The sequence below is a fragment of the Sardina pilchardus genome, chromosome 23 (assembly GCF_963854185.1).
Source record: "Sardina pilchardus chromosome 23, fSarPil1.1, whole genome shotgun sequence".
In the NCBI taxonomy this organism is placed as follows: domain Eukaryota; kingdom Metazoa; phylum Chordata; class Actinopteri; order Clupeiformes; family Clupeidae; genus Sardina; species Sardina pilchardus.
In genome coordinates this window covers 7,236,845-7,255,635 of record NC_085016.1, presented here as the reverse complement: position 1 = coordinate 7,255,635, position 18,791 = coordinate 7,236,845, and the positions used below count along the sequence as shown (strand labels likewise).

General features: G+C 40.0%; 2 protein-coding genes across 5 annotated transcripts; both read left to right on the top strand.

Annotated features, from left to right (window-relative positions):
• Positions 1-2,748: 2,748 nt before the first annotated feature.
• On the top strand, positions 2,749-6,115 carry LOC134070828 (uncharacterized). Of its 4 annotated transcripts, none has more exons than XM_062527287.1 (7): positions 2,749-2,924; positions 3,442-3,708; positions 3,841-4,113; positions 4,249-4,497; positions 4,906-5,178; positions 5,311-5,583; positions 5,720-6,115. In XM_062527287.1, coding segments are annotated over exons 1-7 (1,401 nt in total). In that variant the 5' UTR covers positions 2,749-2,860; the 3' UTR covers positions 5,722-6,115. The 4 variants fall into 4 exon arrangements, with proteins under 4 accessions (XP_062383271.1, XP_062383270.1, XP_062383272.1 ...); XM_062527286.1 differs by having other exon boundaries at positions 5,716-6,115; XM_062527288.1 differs by lacking the exon at positions 3,841-4,113 and having other exon boundaries at positions 5,716-6,115.
• Positions 6,116-9,998: 3,883 nt separating this feature from the next.
• LOC134070831 (uncharacterized) lies at positions 9,999-11,524 on the top strand. Its single transcript, XM_062527293.1, has 3 exons — positions 9,999-10,294; positions 10,438-10,683; positions 11,237-11,524. Exons 1-3 carry the CDS (start codon positions 10,096-10,098, stop codon positions 11,425-11,427), a joined length of 636 nt encoding a protein of 211 aa, XP_062383277.1. The 5' UTR covers positions 9,999-10,095; the 3' UTR covers positions 11,428-11,524.
• Positions 11,525-18,791: the final 7,267 nt, after the last annotated feature.

Below are 18,791 nucleotides of genomic sequence, written 5' to 3'. Positions count from 1 at the left end.
GGCTGGTGACCATCTGACATGTACCAACAAGAGTTTTTAACATTACAGCTGCATTACAACTAAGAGGCATCGAGCTCCCAAAAATGAGCACTAAAGACATCTCAGAAAATCAGCTGGGAAGTGCTACAGCTGCTGTGAACTAGATCAATTATCTGCCTGCTATCTGCTCTATTTCTCCTGTGTCTTTCTTGCGCTCTTTTTCTGCACCAATAACAAGTTACTAGTTTGTTCTGCAAAATACTGCCTGCATTTGGCTAGATACTGTACATGGCAGCTCTAATGTCAAATACTCTTGTTGCTATTATATATTATATTGTATATTGTATATATTCTGTATATGCAACAAACTACTTCATGTTCCTTTTACTGTAAAATAGCACAACACATCAGAGCATAGGATCAGGGCAGGTTGGTCTCAATTGTTTTGCAAGTAGCTTTTGTTAAATAGTGTGTGTGTGTGTGTGTGTGTGTGTGTGTGTGTGTGTGTGTGTGTGTGTGTGTGTGTGTGTGTGTGTGTGTGTGTGTGTGTTTATTTATTTTTGTTTTACTTACAGTATATCCAACTGTGCAGTACCACAATTCTACTGTTCCTTCCTCCTCCTATACTAACAGAAACAACAGTATGCTCTGTTTTTTGTTTGTTGATGAGATGGCTAGTTTGTGCACTAGATTCACATAACCAGGCAAGAGATACCAGTTGGGGTCTGGTTGAGCTCTGTTGAAAAAAAATTTGTGTGGTACAGGTCTAATTTAAGAGTTTGAGTTTTCAGCTGAAAGATTTGAAACGGAAAAATAACATGTTTAAGTCCTTAAGAGCCAACAGACAGACCACCCTTCATTTAAATGAATGAGTACAACTGAAATGTAGTTATTTTATTTACAGATCTGAGACAAATTAGTACTCACTTTGGGATGCATTTGAATCAAGAACATAAAGGCACAAAAAAACCTAGAGCAATTTGGAAGTTCATCTTCTCACCTGCCTTAGAAGCGAAAATAAGGTCAAACTGAGAGATATAGTTTCCTGTGTGTGGGTGGGTGGGTGGGTGGGTGTATGCATGCTGGTGGATGGGTGAGTGTGTGCGTGCGTGTGTGTGTGTGTGTGTGTGTGTGTGTGTGTGTGTGTGTGTGTGTGTGTGTGCGTCGTGCGTGCGTGCGTGCGTGCGTGCGTGCGTGCGTGCGTGCGTGCGTGCGTGCGTGCGTGCGTGCGTGTGTGTGCGTGCATCCCTGTGCATAGGTGAGTGTGCATGTGTGAGTGCATACTGGTACAGTATGCAGAAGAACAAACCTCTCCACTCACGACCACAAACAAACTCTGCTAATACAGAGACCAATGTCCCTTACATGCTGAGACCTCTGGCAGGCTCGGGTCTTAAACGCAGGCAGCTGGAGTGCTACACAGACTATTTAACCATTAGGCATTAAGACTGAAAGAGACATAAATGCAGAGCAGTAAAAGTTCAATTAAATGTATTCCAGGTAACAGAAGTACAAAGCCCAAGCTTCTGTGTGACTGATGATCTGCTGTTGACTTCTGGATATTAGCACACCAAAGATGCTGAGGGTTGATGGTGGGCAAATCAACTCAGAGATCATATCTGCCCTTTGGTGGTATTTCCAGTAATTTCCTGTGTATTAGTCGCATTGTGTCGCATTGTGTCGCATTGTTACCTAGTCTGCCCCCTCTAGTGGGCAGATTAGGTAAATTTGCTCATTCGTAAGCAGGTGATTCAAAGTGGTTTACAAACATGAGCAGATAAAAGGATATAGAGAGAAATAAGATATTACCAGTTACAGGAAACATCAAGGAACAGTATGTAGACTTTGTAAAAGTCTAACATTGGTGTTGGATCCCACATACAGTATCCAGATCTCCCTTCCATCCATATGGAAACAAGAGATGAGCTGCAGAGGTCGAGAGGAAGACAAATATCTGAAGAGAGTAGAACACGAGAGTAGGCTACACATATCTGAAGAGGAGAAAAAGGGAGGGTATAGATATTTGAAGAGATGACAGAATGAGGGTATGCTATTTTCCTATTCATTTAGGAGAAACAAATAAGGCAATCCAATGAAGTGGTGAGGTATACAGATACAAATTTGCTGTCCTGTCCTGGAGAGTGAGTCTATGACCTGGACATAAGCAGCCAAATTGCCCCAACTGGTAAGTTCCAAATGGCAAATGGCTTAATGGAGTTAGACCTATTGTTTTGCTTCCACTTTTAAGATATGGGAAGTTTCAATTTGTGATGTATAAATAATGTAGTGAACGTTCCACACTGGTCACTAGGTGTCAGTAGTAACTCAAAGACTGGTGGCGGTAACTCATACTACACACACTCCAGATTGCTCCTGCCTATTTAAAATAACTTAAACTCATTTACTGTATGTCCAATGAGGCGTTTACTGTATGAGGCATTTAGCCATGTGGAAATTTGGTGAAAATTGCAAGAGAAATATTGCTTTGCTGTAGACCTTTTCCATTCAGCGGTAAACATGGTCATTTTTTTTAGTTACAGTGGTATCTTATCAATTTGGAAAAAGTATGTTTGCATGACAGCAAATTAACATGAGGATGTTTGTTGGTTTGGAGTTTCAGATTGCAGACTGAGAGCCTAAAGATGACAAGAGGAGAAGGAAGATTGTTTGTGTTCTGATGATCTCTGATCATACTGACAGATTCATTTCCTCTTTATTTGAACCATCAACACTCAGAAACACTCACACACATGCACAGTCACCCATACACAGGCATACATACAGTGACACACACTCACACACATACACTGCACGTATACACACTCACACACAGCTCTCTCTCCGCTAACCTAGCATTTGTGCTTCTAATGGACATTAGAAGATGAATCTCCACATTGCTTTGAGTTTTTTGTGTCTTTGTATTCTTGGTTTAACTGCATCCCAAGGTGAGTAATGATTTGCTAGATCTATATGAAATAACTATATTTCAGTTTAAATTATTAATTAATTTAGGCTTTGTGAATTTCTTATTTTAATGTGTTTGAATATCTCTCTAACTTGCTTGCAGTCTAATTAAATTCCATTAAACATTGACATATCAAGCATAATCATGCACATGTCATTTGTCATTAACACTTAATCTATGTCAAAATAGTACTATCCCACAGAAATTGTTCATATAATGGCAGAAAATAACACAAACCCACAAACATCATTACAGTGCACTGCTAAAGCTGGTCTTGGTAATGATCTATACAATTCTGATTTATCAGTTCAAATGTGTCCATATATTAGTCAGTGAATAAACTTGTCAGTGAATTTACTGAATTCACAAGAATGTGCTGATCCATTTCCCTTTTCATGAATTGGTCAAAAAGTATATATTTTCAATGTGATTCATCAAATGAAATTCTTGTGTATTTGCAGTTACTGATCTCATGATTTGTCCTTCTCTCAACACAGAATGTGTAAACAAATATGTAGGGGAATCCTATACGATTACATTGAATTCACCTCAACAAGATGGAGATATGCTGGTCTGGAAATGTGATGACATGATCATTTATAAACGGAGGAAGGGAAGGGTTGATCCAGCTGCAAATGTGGATGACCAAGGCTCCCTTACTCTGAAAAACCTTTCCAAGTCAATGACCTGTACATACAAGGCTGAACATCATGATAGAGATGGGAAAGCACTTAAAACACACTCTGAGAGTCTCTGTGTGTTCCGTAAGTAATACAAAACCAAAATGGCCCAACAGTGGCTTTGTTTAGAAAATTTGTCAAACTTCTCATGAAACATCCAATCTTGCCTTGTTTGTATTGACAGAACCCAAATAATGTGTCCCTCTCTCAACACAGAACCTGAATGTGTAAACAAATATGTAGGGGAATCTTATACGATTGCATTGAATTCACCTCAACAAGATGGAGATATGCTGGTCTGGAAATGTGATGACACAGTCATTTATAAACGGAGGAGGGGAAAGGTTGATCCAGCTGCAAATGTGGATGACCAAGGCTCCCTTACTCTCACAAATATCTCTAAGTCAATGGCTTGTACATACAAAGCTGAACACCATGATGATAGTGGGAGATTAATTATAGAACACTCTGAGAGTATTTGTGTGTTCTGTAAGTAAAACAAAACCAAAGTAACCCAACAATGCCTTTGTTTAGAGCATTGTCCAACTTCCCATGAACTATCCAGTCTTACGATGTTTGTATTGATAAAACCCAAAAAATAATATGTGAATTCATCTGTTCTAGCCAGGATTCCAGACCCAAAGTTGGAGGTGGAATGTTCCCCATCAGGTTTGGCGACCCTCCAGTGTGGTCCTAAGAACCTTCCTGAGGGCATCACACTGATGTGGTTCCACAACGACATTGAAATGAAGAATGAGACGTCTAATCCTCTAGAACTTCAGAATTACGGGATAAAGAATCGCTACAAATGTAGACTTAGTTATGGTCACGACATGGAAGACAGTAAAGAAGAAACCATATGTGAAGTCTCCGGTAAATATCTGTAACAAAGATTCTAACACATTTAGAATTCTGGTCATTTGCATACAGTATGAGTGTGTGTGTGTGTGTGTGTGTGTGTGTGTGTGTGTGTGTGTGTGTGTGTGTGTGTGTGTGTGTGTGTGTGTGTGTGTGTGTGTGTGTGTGTGTGTGTGTGTGCGAATCATTTTGTGTATTGCTCTCTGTTAAGCTTTTCTATATCTAATATAGAATCATAATGCAACTGCAATCATTATGTTTATGGCATTTAGTTGCCCAGTGCAGATTATTGTGCTAGACACTAAGTCACCACTTAAATAATCTGCATTCAAATCTCTCTCTCTCTAATAATTTTTAGTTTGCCATAGAGCATTTTTTCCCTTCTTTCTCATGATCTCATGATTTGTCCTTCTCTCAACACAGAACCTACATGTGTAAACAAATATGTAGGGGAATCCTATACGATTACATTGAATTCACCTCAACAAGATGGAGATATGCTGGTCTGGAAATGTGATGACAAGGTCATTTATCAACGGAGGAAGGGAAAGGTTGATCCAGCTGCAAATGTGGATGACCAAGGCTCCCTTACTCTCACAAATATCTCCAAGTCAATGACCTGTACATACAAGGCTGAACACCATGATAGAGATGGGAAAGCACTTAAAACACACTCTGAGAGTCTCTGTGTGTTCCGTAAGTAATACAAAACTAAAATGGCCCAACAGTGGCTTTGTTTAGAATATTTGTCAAACTTCTCATGAAACATCCAATCTTGCCTTCTTTGTATTGACAGAACCCAAATAATGTGTCCCTCTCTCAACACAGAACCTAAATGTGTAAACAAATATGTAGGGGAATCCTATACGATTACATTGAATTCACCTCAACAAGATGGAGATATGCTGGTCTGGAAATGTGATGACACGATCATTCATAAACGGAGGAGGGGAAAGGTTGATCCAGCTGCAAATGTGGATGACCAAGGCTCCCTTACGCTGACAAATATTTCCATGACAATGGCTTGTACATACAAAGCTGAACACCATGATAAAAATGGGAGATTAATTAAAGAAATACAAGACAGTATTTGTGTGTTCTGTAAGTAAAACGAAACCAAAATATCCCAACATTGGCTTTGTTTAGAAAATTGTCAAACTTCTCATGAACTATCCAGTCTTACCATGTTTGTAATGACAAAATCCAAATAATATGCAAATTCATCTGTTCTAGCCAGGATTCCAGACCCAAAGCTGGAGGTGGAGCTTTCCTGAGGGCATCACACTGAGATGGTTCCACAACAACATTGAGATGAAGAATGAGAAGTCTAATCCTCTAGAATATCAGAATCATGGGATCACGGAAGTAATGGTCACGACGCGGAAGACAGTATAGAAGAAACCGTATAATGTGAAATCTAAATATCTAACAAATCTAACAAAGATTCTTAGCATATGTGGTAGAAATGTTGGCGTTACTAACAAATCTTAGCAATAGAAATGATTACTAATACAGTATGTTTATAAATATTAGAAGTGAATTCTAATTTACATTTATTACATAGAGGTGATTAATATTACAGTTTCATATATTATGTGCATGCTTTTCTAAACATTAAATAATGTGCATCAGCTTTGTTTTGTCTGTCATTTGCTCTCTCCATTTCACTATAAAGGTTACGCGACCCCCTTTTGTCACGAGTTAAGGGTATTCTGCCTGAGAATATCCTGACAGAGAACATGCTACGACAAGAAAATGCTGCAGGATCTATTGACTGATTATCTAACTTACTTGGAGTAGCCACATGACTTGCGGCGCACGGATCACATGCTATGCCCAAGAAGTGTCCATGTATTGTTATATTTTTGCATGTATGAGGAGTAGACCATTGTACTCATGTGATTTGTTAGCCTGGATGCCAGACCGAAGTTTAGCCCCGCCTACATCCTTTTTCTGCAGGGAACTTCGAATTGAGTATGACGTCGTCAGGCTAGTGATTTGTATTACCACAACACAAATGTAGGGCCCAATGTATAAGATTGGCCTTACCCTAGAGAACTTTGTGTTACTGGAAGAGTGTTACTGGAACACATTGTTGCTAGGGACCTGCTCCCGGTATCGCGAATAAACCTGCAGTGATTTCTCACACCTGAGTGTGCCTGGAGATCTTTGACCACAATTGTTAACAATTGTGTTTGATCACATTTAAAATTCTGGTCATTTTGTGTGTCTCTGATCTCTCCAAAGGCATCAGGCTGGTAGTGCATAAGAATGGTTTCACATCACTATCAAAATATGCTGAGCCTTGACTGGCCCTGGCGGGAAAAAAGCCCCAGGAACACCAGTAATACGTCGGAAGCTGAACCTCATTCCAAAATTGCATAATAAGCACAGTTCTTGTTTTTGTTTTTGTCACAGAAAGTAGAAAACTGAACCATTTCCAAGATCACTTCAGCAAAAGTGGTCAGGCCAAACAGACAGCTCCTGTGCCCCACATGACAGCTACTGGAAAAATCCAGATCTCCTCTTAAAGAGAAATAATTATGTATGCGGTTAAATAACCTTTCAGACCTGTTTGAGTAGCCATGCAGCCCTAGCAATCTTGCATTAAAAGAACACTCTTTCACCCCCCCCCCCATTCTATATTCTATGTTGGTGTACTTAGGCCACAGGATATTTCTCATCTCATGCTAGTCAGATAGGTGTGAGTAGGTGTGTCTGATAATAAGGACATGGAGAACCGATCACATTGCTTCTTTTCTCCCACCATTGCTCTTTGTTTAACTCACACTAAAGTGCTGAAACTGCATTGTTTGTCAGAAGAAGGAGAACTAGAACTGAAAGAGATAGATTGATTTTTGTAGCAGAAGGAGATGCAAGTGAGGCCATGGTCTTGGTCCCAAGCCAAGCCCATGGCCTCTTCAGACTATACAGCTCATTTTTACCCTCTCTGCTTGTGATAGAATAAAACCTGATTCCTGAGTTTGCAGTTTGCCAGTCTACGTTAATATCAAGTGGTATTACAATTGAATAACGCCTTCACGTTAAACCATTATATTAGTTACCTCGCTCAAGTCCATATGTCATCAAGTGATATATGTTACATGTCATGAAGCACATGATAAGTTATCAACCAGCTTTACATGAAACCAAACTGAAGTCAACATTACTGACCATGTTTGCGTGATCAGCAGGTTCACTTCCTTGTCTATCCTGTGTCTTTGATGGTGCAAAACGTGTTAGCCTTTGACTGCATTCGTTTTCTGTAGCTCAAATAAAATGCTACTAACACAAAAAAAGAGTGGATGCAAACTTTGCGTCAGAGCCAGGCAGACAGCAATTATGGACTGCCACAAATGTTTTACACCTTACCACTTTCAAGCCAACCGTGCTTGTGGTAGTGATGTGGTAAATTTCATTAGGCTATATAATGGCTCTATTTATCCAATAATGGCCAAGTTATTGAGAACATACATGCCTTCAATTACAAATATCATTGATGATCATTAAAACAGTTATTCAATTTGCGCAATCCCCCCCCCCCCCTTAAAAATGTCTAATGTCATCAGGAAAAAATATATATGCTGAAAATGATGAGAAAAAAAACATGTATATTAATTTCAGATACTGTATGATATAAGTAATATAGTAAACATGTTGTAATACTAAAATAATGATGGTAAGTCAATAACAAATGTATTGCAGTTTTTTCTCACTTGTCATAAGGTCACTAGATGTCAGTAACTCCACACTCGAGGTTGCTTCAGCCTGTTTAAAATGAAACATAAACTCACATACTTTATGTCCATTCATAAGGAATTGTATCACCTCATGATAAATGCTCGTATACTTTCAGTGAAATATGGCCATTATTACTTTGGCTCTTCGTTATTCTTAAGCACACCAAGCTTTAAACATGTTTATTGTAAGTAACCACCACATAATATATATCAGTTTTAAATAGGAGTTACTTTGAGTAAAAAATTCAATGTCAAGATGTCGGTTTGGAAAAGCCCTAGGCTATGACAGCAAATGAAGGGCTCAGGGCAGTGCGCTAATCGCGGGTAATTACATCGACTGCAACCTATGTCACAGCGCCCCCACACCAATCGAGCTTAAGGGAACCGGATAACCTCCTGCCTAGTTTCTGTTGCTTTCATGACTTCCTTTTAAACGTTGCTTATATTAAATAGGAGATACACAGTGACATGCCAGCTGGAATCTGCCACTCAATTTGCCCCTCTCTTGCACGGACAAGATGTTTTACCTATTATGTGGAGTAGGTGGTAGGCTAAAGTTAGATTTACTACGTGGTGGAGATGGAAAGGGTCACTCTTGCATGCAACGTGGTGCATTTTGACACTGTAAACGTTATCGTGGAACGTTATCGAGTGATCGACTGAAACGCAATTTGCGGTAAAGTTAATATTTACTGGCTAAAAGGGTGTCCCCTGGCCCTACGCACAGTGCACAGTATGTTCGCGGTGGGGGCGGAAGATGTTTGATCTTCTGGATTTTGCGGGCAGACTGCAATCTAAAGATGACAGAGGGAAAGGACCAATATTTTAGATATCGCTGACATTGACCGATTAATTTAATCTTTGTTGTATATTACCATCAAAGGCACTCACCGATACGTGCACCAGCATGCATACCCCACCCACATACACACACACACACACACACACACACACACACACACACACACGTGCACGTTTACACACTCACCTAAACACACACACACACTTGCATGTCCTACTCACTCACCCACAGGAAACAATCTTTCTCAGTTAACCTGACATTTGCCTTCTAAGGGAGGTGAGAAGATGAACTTCCAAATTGCTTTGGGGGTTTTGTGTCTTTATGTTCTTAGTTTAACTGCATCCCGAGGTGAGTAATGATTTGTTTAGATTTGTATCAAGTAGCTGTATTTCAGTTTTAATGATACATTAATTTAGGATATATGTGGTTTGATTAATTTCTTGTGTTAATGTGTTTTAATAGGCTAGGCTACTGCACAACGTCATTTGAATATCCCTCTAAGCTGCTTGAGAGTTTAATTAAATAACATTAGCAGGGACACATAAAGCCAAATCATAGGCCTATACATTCTTAGAAAAAAAGGTGCTATATACAACCAAAAATGCTTCTATTGCCTGCTTCATATCTGGCACCCATTTTGAAGAGTTCATAAAAGGAACCGGGTTCTGTAAAGCCTGCATGGTTCTATATAGCACCCCATCCTTTTTTAAGAGTGTACCCATGTTGTTTGTAGACCTGTAGTAAGATTAAGATACTGTCAAACACCACAGAAATTGTTTATATAAAGTGTCAGAAATGCAAAATTGCAAACAGCGGTTTTGATAACAATCAAAAACATTTTTATTCATCAGTTTAGATGATGTGCCCATATATTAATAAGTGAGTAAATATGTCAGTGAATTTACTGAATTCACAAGGATGTGATGGTTTTTAATGTCCGTCATCAAATTAAATCCTTGTGTATTTGCAGTCACTGATCTCATTGTTCTCAACACAGAACCTAAATGTGTAAACACATATGTAGGGGAATCCTATACGATTATATTGAATTCACCTCAACAAGATGGAGATATGCTGGTCTGGAAATGTGATGACACAGTCATTTATAAACGGAGGAAGGGAAAGATTGATCCAAATGCAGATGTGGATGTCCAAGGCTCCCTTATCTTGAACAATATCTCCAAGTCAATGGCTTGTGCATACAAAGCTGAACATCATGATAGAGATGGGAAAAAACTTAAAACACACTCTCTGAGACTTTGTGTCTTCTGTAAGTACAACAAAATCAAAATGGTGCAGCAGTGGCTGATTGCCCAGGAAGTTGTCACACTTTACTTATGAAAAATGAAATATCCAGTCTTGCCATGTTGTAATGATAAAAACCCAAATAATGTGTACATTTATCTGTTGTAGCCAGGGCTCCGACCCCAAAATTGGCCGTGAATTGTTCAACAGGTGTTGCAATCCTCTGGTGTGAGCCTGAGAGCTTTCCTGAGGACCTCACATTGTCCTGGGTCCACAACAACAGGGTGATAAAGGAGAAGAGTAACCCTCTACAGCTTGGGAAGGACGGGGAAAGTAGTCGCTACCGGTGTAGACTAAGCAATAGTCTTGAAACGAAAGACAGTAATGAAGAAACCGCATTGTGTGAAGTCTCTGGTAAATATCTCTAACCAGTGCCGGTGCTGACCATTTCGGTGCCCTATAAGTGGAATTACTGCCACACTGCCACATGCCAAAAGGTCATAAAACTATATGGTACCAGTGCCCCAGCCAGAGCCCAGACCTCAGACCTCAATCCTTAAAAAAGTGAGCACAAGGCCAGAGTGATGGCTAAGAATCGTTCCTGCTAAAAAGGTGCGGCTTGATAGGTATTATAAGAAACATTTCCAAAAATGTTTCCACTGATTATTCTAAAAGGGCATGAATGAGTTTGGTAATTTTTCACAAAAAATCGAAAAATACTTATTTTTCTGATATAGGGCCTACATCATCTTACAAACTTTCAGCATTTGGCAGTGTCATTTTCAGTCAAAACGATTATAACGGTTAAGAGAACCCCAACATTAAATCAGTATTTGGGGTATGAATAATTTTGCTCCTAACTATATGTATGGCGCAGTGTACATTATTGTAGTACAAGATATTCAGTCACTGCTGAAATGAACTATGAGGCCTTCACACACTTGCCCACACTTTCACTCTCTTGTAGGTTCCTACACATCAGATAACAAGTTGATCTGCCTTTTTAAACTGGTTGTTGTGGGATTGCTGTCACTGGTTTGGACTGTGTTGCTGGTTGTCCGCTGCAAGAGTTGTCTCCGGCAAAAGAGGAAACATGGTGAGCGCAGGCCTGTAGCCAGCTATGAGGTCAGGAAGGTGCAGACCTCTGTACATTTCTAAGATTTAAATTAAATTGGAAGCTATATGGTCAATATTTTGATCATTCATGTGGTTCTTTGTTTTATTATTTAATTTTGCTAGTATATTTTACTGCTCATTTTAGTCATGTGGATTTGTTATCTATCTATTTATCTATCTATCTATCTATCTATCTATCTAATAAAAATAGATGTTGAAAATGTATCAGTGAACTACATTGATTATGTCTGCTGTATGAGCGTTTGTATGTATGTGTGTGTGTGTGTGTGTGTGTGTGTGTCAGTGTGAGCAAAAGCATTCAGTTTTAATGATAGAGGCTCAACTCATAAGCGAACCTTAGTGAACACAGCACACACACAGTGAGGTGAATCACACACTAACCCAGAGCAGTGAGCTGCCTGCCCAACCAGCGGCGCTCGGGGAGCAGTGAGGGATTAGGTGCCTTGCTCAAGGGCACTTCAGCCGTGGTGGACTGGTCGGGGATTGAACCAGCAACCCTCCGGTTACAAGCCCCCTGGGGTTCTGGGGCTTGGGAGGGTATCGTACGTGGACCGGATCACTAAACTTAGCTTTGCTTGGGGCACATTCCACAGGTCAGCCCACGTGATGGTTCTGTGAATGACAGTTTCCCAGGTTATCCATCTAACTTGCTGGGATTGGTTCACAGCTCTCCTCATCCTCTCTCATGACTTCCGAGATCACCAGATTTTTCCCTCTCCATTCTTGTGGCTTTAGATCACATCTTGGGTGGTGTTCCCCACCATCCCCACAACCTCCTGGTGTTTCAAATGGGTCATGGCCTGGTGTACTGCCTTAGATGCATCCCATTTTCTTTGGTGTGAATTTGGGCCTTGGCATTTTGTACCAGGCGAGTCTCTCAGCTCAAGCAACAGCATCACCTTTTCCAGTCTGTAACCTAAGCTGATGTTTTTATTGGAAGCCTTTCTCCCAAACAGAGCTGGAGTTGGACAGGCATTAGGGAAGGCTACTTTCGGATATAGTTATTTACCTTTGTGTCTATCTTCAAGGCTGTCGATGAGGTGCTGTTGCAGAATTTGAGGGGCCACATCAAATGATGGAACAGGGTGAACTGGTAACACCAGACCTCGAATTTTCTTTAGAACATCATTGAGCTGTAGGTCTGCAGTATAGAGCCTTCAATGGCTTTTCAGTGGTTGGTCTGCTAAGCGTGGAGTCTCCTCACCATTCACTGAGAAGAAGTTGTCCCTCCTGACTCCTTTGTGGATCCAGAGACTGCAGGGGTACCTCTCATTTGGTCTTTTATACACCCTCCCTTCCTTCCTCGATCCTCGTTCTCACTGATCTAGATAAAGAATGATGGGGCGGCAACAATGGGATAGTCTATCCAGTGTTAGTTATGGATCAGTGGGAAAGCCCCTTGAGGACCGAGGATCGAGGATCGAGGAGAGAGTTTGAGAGCCACCCCAGGACTTGGATGGCTTTCTCTTCATCCTCGGCCAAATCAGCAGCTCTTCAAGCCTTTTCAGAAGCCTGTTGGTGCATGCCGCAGTCTGAAGGAGTGTGGTGATCTCATCTATGAAGACCCGTAGTGCAGGGAGTCTCTCACCTGATGGGGACGTGACTCCTTTGACCGTCTATTATGCTGCTTATGTAAGTAATATTTATGTAAGTAATACCTGGCTCCACCTTCCTACATACTTCCGTTCAGTTTTCATTTCACTTCATACGTACGTCTGGGTCTGCGGTATATTCACAGTTTTCTCAAGACAAAAATGCATGGTCCAGTCAGCGAACTGAGGGAGTAGCTGAGTGGCTCTGGGCATATCCAAAGTTTCAAACATCAACAGAGTATCCGCATTCAATTTAAGGAAGTTCACGCTTGGCAATGGAAAGTGGCCAGACTCTCTGTACATTATGAATGTACGAGAGTATGGTAGGACCAGGCTAATAATATTACACTGTACGTATATCACTTATATTCAAAGCAAAGCTACTGTAGAGCAGTACCAGAATACATGTTTTTCTGTTTCTTTCTTCTCCTGACCGAAGCCACAGTATGCCCTGTTTTCTTCTTCTATTTTTTTATGTTTTAGATCTCTATTTATAGAGGTGGCTAGTTTGTGTGTTAGATTCACACGTCCATGCATGAGATATACCAGTGGGGTTCTGTGTGGTAGAGGCTCTGTTAAACAGGATGTTGTAGCACAGGTCTAATTTAAGAGTTGTGCACACATTAACCAAGACTTGCAGACAGACCAGGCCTCTCTCTGTGTATGTTTGACCATTTTATTAAGTCACAAAAGTATTGATTCCAGTTACTGATACAGTTTTAATAGAGCCACACAATTTATTACAGGAAACAAAGCTACTTCATATAAATTTTAAGCATTTGAAAGGAGTATATGTATTTGTGTTAACACACTGTTATCATCATTTAAGAAGTGGCCATACCATCATACACAGTGAATGCACAGATTGTATAGACTTTATTTCAAATGGAACCACACAACATTCAAATTAGTGAAACTGAAATGTAGTTATTTTATTGTGTACAGATCTAAACCAATCATTATTCAACTTTGGATACATTTAAATCAAGAACATGAAGACACACAAAAAAAAATGCAATTTGGAAGTCCATACTCACGTACCTTAGAAGTGAAAATAAGGTCAGCTGAGGGAGGTCATTTCCTGAGTATATGGTCAAGTGTGTATATGTGTGTGTGTGTGTGTGTTTGTGTGTGTGTGTGTGTGTGTGTGTGTGTGTGTGTGATTGTGTGTGTGCATGCTGGTGCATGGGCGAGTGTGTATCTATAAGTGCAGACAAAGAGAAAGCTAATGTTCAAATAAAGAGAAAGCTAATATGTCAGTATTAGAGATAACTAGAGATGTAATTCCAAGGAAATTACGAGTGCATGAAAATGCAAAAATGGTGAGGACTTTTATTTTGAAACAGTTGTGGGTAGAGGAAACAGTTGAACAGGATATGTACTCTTTAAGAGAGCCAGAAAGCCTGAGACAGAGAGTTGCTGCCAGGTGGCTTTGAACACCTGGCTTAAGATTCTAATTGCTTAACGACTTCATTGTGATGTCATAATCCAATGTTAAGTCTATGGGAGAAAAAATGTTTTTAAAAATTCATATAAAATAAACGATAAAGTTTTCAAAGATGAAATTTACATAGCTGAAGTCACCTAAGTAAGACCTACGCAGCGCAGTTTGAATGAAGTCTCTACGTCGAACGGTTGAAGCTGAATTGAACGCACAAAAAGTGTGGAAGAAGAATAATATCGATAACTAGAAATGCAATTCCAAGGAATTACCAGTGCATGAAAATGCAAAAATAGATAGATAATGTAGATATGGTTACTAAGGTGTAGCTAGGGTAAACATGGTGGTTGCATAGTTTACAGAGAGTTGATAGTGTGAAGGTAGACTGTTTAAAGATGAAACATTCCAGTTCTAACTTAACTAATGATTTCTATTCATGTTAAAATGTTGATTAGCTAACTTAGCTAATGATTTCTAACAGTTACGCTAAAAATGCTAATTATGCTAGCAATGCTAACTTTACTAACAATGCTAACCAGGTTGATTAGCTAACTTAACCAATGATTTCTAGCAGCAATGCTAAAAATGCTAACTATGCTAACAATGCTAAATTTGCTAACAATGCTAACCAGGTTGATTAGCTAACTTAGTTGATGATTTTTTGCAGTTATGCTAAAAATGCTAACTATGCTAACAATGCTAACCATGCTAACTAGCTAACTTGCTAGTGAGGACTTTTATTTTGAAACATTTGTTGCTAGGGTATCCATGGTGGCCACTATCAGGAAACAAGAAGTTACTGCAGTATAATCATGTTGGTTGCTATGGAAACGGTCATAAACGCTTAATTTTAATGGTTGCTATGTTGGTTGCTAGGTACATGGAGGTTTCATGTAGTTGACTGGAGGCATAGTGGATGATAACTGACAGTTGGAATGGTTGAACAGTTCAATAGTTGAGTAGTTTCAATGGTTAAATGATTTAATAGTGTATTATTGCAGTGAGGACTTTTATTTTGAAACAGTTGTGGACAGAGTAAACAGTTAACAGGATATGTAGTCTTCTGAGAGACTGTATGCTTAAAGCCAGAGAAACTGACAGTTGGTGCCCAGGTGGCCGGCCACCTGGCCTAAGATTCTAATTGCTGCCGTGATGTCATAATGAGCAATGTTAAGTCTATGGGGGAAATTGTAATAGTTTTTAACTAATAGTTTAAAAAGTATAAAAGTTACAAAGTTGAAAAATACAAAGCAGGCATGGCATAAGCAAGACCTACGCAACAACGTTTGAATGAAGTTTCTACGTTAAACGGTTGAAGCTGAATTGCGTGCGTTAGAAGAAGAATAATAATAAGAAGAAGAAGAAGAAGACCGAGGAAGAACAGTACAGTGCATTTTCATGCACTGTAATAAGAATAAACAGTATAACAGTAGAGTGCATTTTCATGCACTCTAATTACAAGACAACATAATTACTCCTTCCGCTGTCATCTTCAGACACTCAATGTGTCTGTAAAATCCTGAAGAACAAACATCTCCACTTGTGACCACAAACCAACTGTGCTAATAGAGAGACCAATGTCACTTACATGCTGAGACTTCTGGCAACTGGAGTGGTACGCAGACTATTAAAATAGGAGATTGAGAGAGACTGTGAGAGATGGCCCCAGCTGTGGCGCAACTGGCTGGGGCACCTGCACAGTACGCCGGCAACCCGGGTTCGAGTCCCGCCTCGTGGTCTTTTCAGGATGCTACCCCTGCTCTCTCTCCCATTCACTTCTTGTCATTCTTCACTGTATCTATTATTAAAGGCATTAAAAAAGCCCAAAAAACATACTTAAAAAAAAAAAAAGACTGAGAGAGCTGTGAATGCAGAGCAGTAAAAGATTAAAAGTTCAACAGAATGTATTCCAGGTAACAGAAGCACAAAGCCCAAGCCTTTTCATGAATGAGGATCTGCTGTTGACTTCTGGATATTAACTCGGCAAAGATGCTGAGGGTTCATGGTGGGCAAATCAACTCAGAAATCATAGAGCCGATGACGGGAAGAAGCATTGTTTGTGTTCTGATTATCACTGATCGTACTGACATTCATTTCCTCTTTATTTCAACCATTACCACTCAAAGGTGCTCACACATGCGTACTCACCCAGCATGCATACACCCCCCCCCCCCCCACACACACACACACACACACACTTGTACGTATACACACTCACACACAGGAAACTCTCTCAGCTAACCTGATATTTGCGCTTCTAAAGGACGTGAGAAGATGAACTTCCAAATTGCTTCGGGTTTTTTGAGTCTTTATATTCTTGCTTTAACGGCATCCCGAGGTGAGTAAGGATTTGTTAAATCTGTTTAGAATAAGCAAATGTTAGTTTTAATAATTCACTATCATAGGCTTTCTGTGGTTTTACGTTAGTGTGTTTTAATAGGCTACATAAAGTACTGTGAATATCTCTCTGCTTGACATTTTAAATTCTATGAAAAATTGACACATCAAGCCTAATCATTTGTAAACCAGTAACTTAATTTGACAAGATACAGTGCTGTCACCTAAGGGACATTGTTCATATTCAACCATAACAGTTCACTGCTTGGTGATCTATACAATTTTGATTGATCAGTTTAAATGATGTGTCCATATAGTTAGTGAATAAACTTGTTTCATGAATTGGTCAAATGTTAATGTGCTTCATCAAATGAAATTCTTGTGTATTTGCGGTCACTGATTTCATGACCTTGTCCTTGTTCTCTCAACACAGACCTTAAATGTGTAACAAACAAATATGTAGGGGAATCCTATATGATTACATTGAATTCACCTCAACAAGATGGAGATTTGCTGGTCTGGATATGTAATGACAAGATCATTTATAAACGGAGAAAGGGAAAGATTGATCCAGCTGCATATGTGGATGACCAAGGCTCCCTTATGCTGACAAATATTTCCAAGTCAATGGCCTGTACATACAAAGCTGAACACCATGATAAAAATGGGAAATCACTTAAATCATACTCTGAGAGTCTCTGTGTGTTCTGTAAGTAAGACCAAACCAAAATAGCTCAACAGTGTCTTTGTTAAGAAAATTGTCAAAATTCTCATGAACTATTCAGTCTTACCATGTTTGTATTGACAGAGCCTAAATAATGTGTAAATTCATCTGTTCTAGCCAGGATTCCAGACCCAAAGTTGGAGGTGGAATGTTCCCCATCAGGTGTGGTGACCCTCCAGTGTGGTCCTAAGAACCTTCCTGAGGGCATCACACTGACATGGTTCCACAACGACACTGAGATGAAAAATGAGAAGTCTAATCCTCTAAAACCTCAGAGGCCTGGAGTAAAGGATCGCTACAAATGTAGTTTAAGTAATAGTCACGATACGGAAGACAGTAAAGAAGAAACCGTATCTTGTGAAGTCCCTGGTAAGATTCTAAGCATAGTTAACACATTTACTGTGTGTTCACACCGCCGGCGACTTGAGCTTCCAAAGATTCCGGAAGTCATTCATTTTCAATGGAAGCCGGCTTCTCTCAGCTGCCAGCAGCGACCAATCCTTCGGCGTCGCGTTTTGGGCGTCTTGAGCGACTAGAGAAAGTTGAAAGTGGTTTAACTTTATGGTAATGAGCTATGACGCGGTTCAGCGACCAAACAACTTTCAACGAACATAAAATGCTACTACGTCAGAGCGGCCAAAGGATCCAAGCTGATCCCAGCTTCCCACAGCGTCCTTTACTGGGCGTCCTGAGCGATTTTGGAAGCTCAAGTCGCCGGCGTTGTGAACACACAGTTACAATTCTGGTCATTTGATTCTATGCATATGCGAATGTGTGTGTGTGTGTGTGTGTGTGTGTGTGTGTGTGTATGTGTGTGTGTGTGTGTGTGTGTGTGTGTGTGTGTGCGTGTGTGTGTGTGTGTGTGTGTGTGTGTGTGTGTGTGATGTATATCATTTTGTGTATTGTTCTCTATTGCTCTGATATACTGTATCATTACTGCAACTGGAATTGTTATATTGTGGCAGACCCATGCTTTCTCTCTCCTAGGTTCAGACACTTCAGATAACAAGTTGATCTGCTTTTTTAAACTGGTTGTTGTGGGATTGCTGTCACTGGTTTGGACTCTGTTGCTGGTTGTCCGCTGCAAGAACTGTCTCCGGCAAAAGAGGAAACATGGTGAACGCAGGCCTGTAGCCTATGAGGTCAGGAAGGTGCAGACCTCTGTACATTTCTAAGATTTAACTTAAATTGGAAGCTAAGTGGTCAATATTTTGATCATTCATGTGGTTCTTTGTTTTGTTTTTTTACTGCTCAGTTTAGTCATGTGGATTTGTTATTTATCTATCTATCT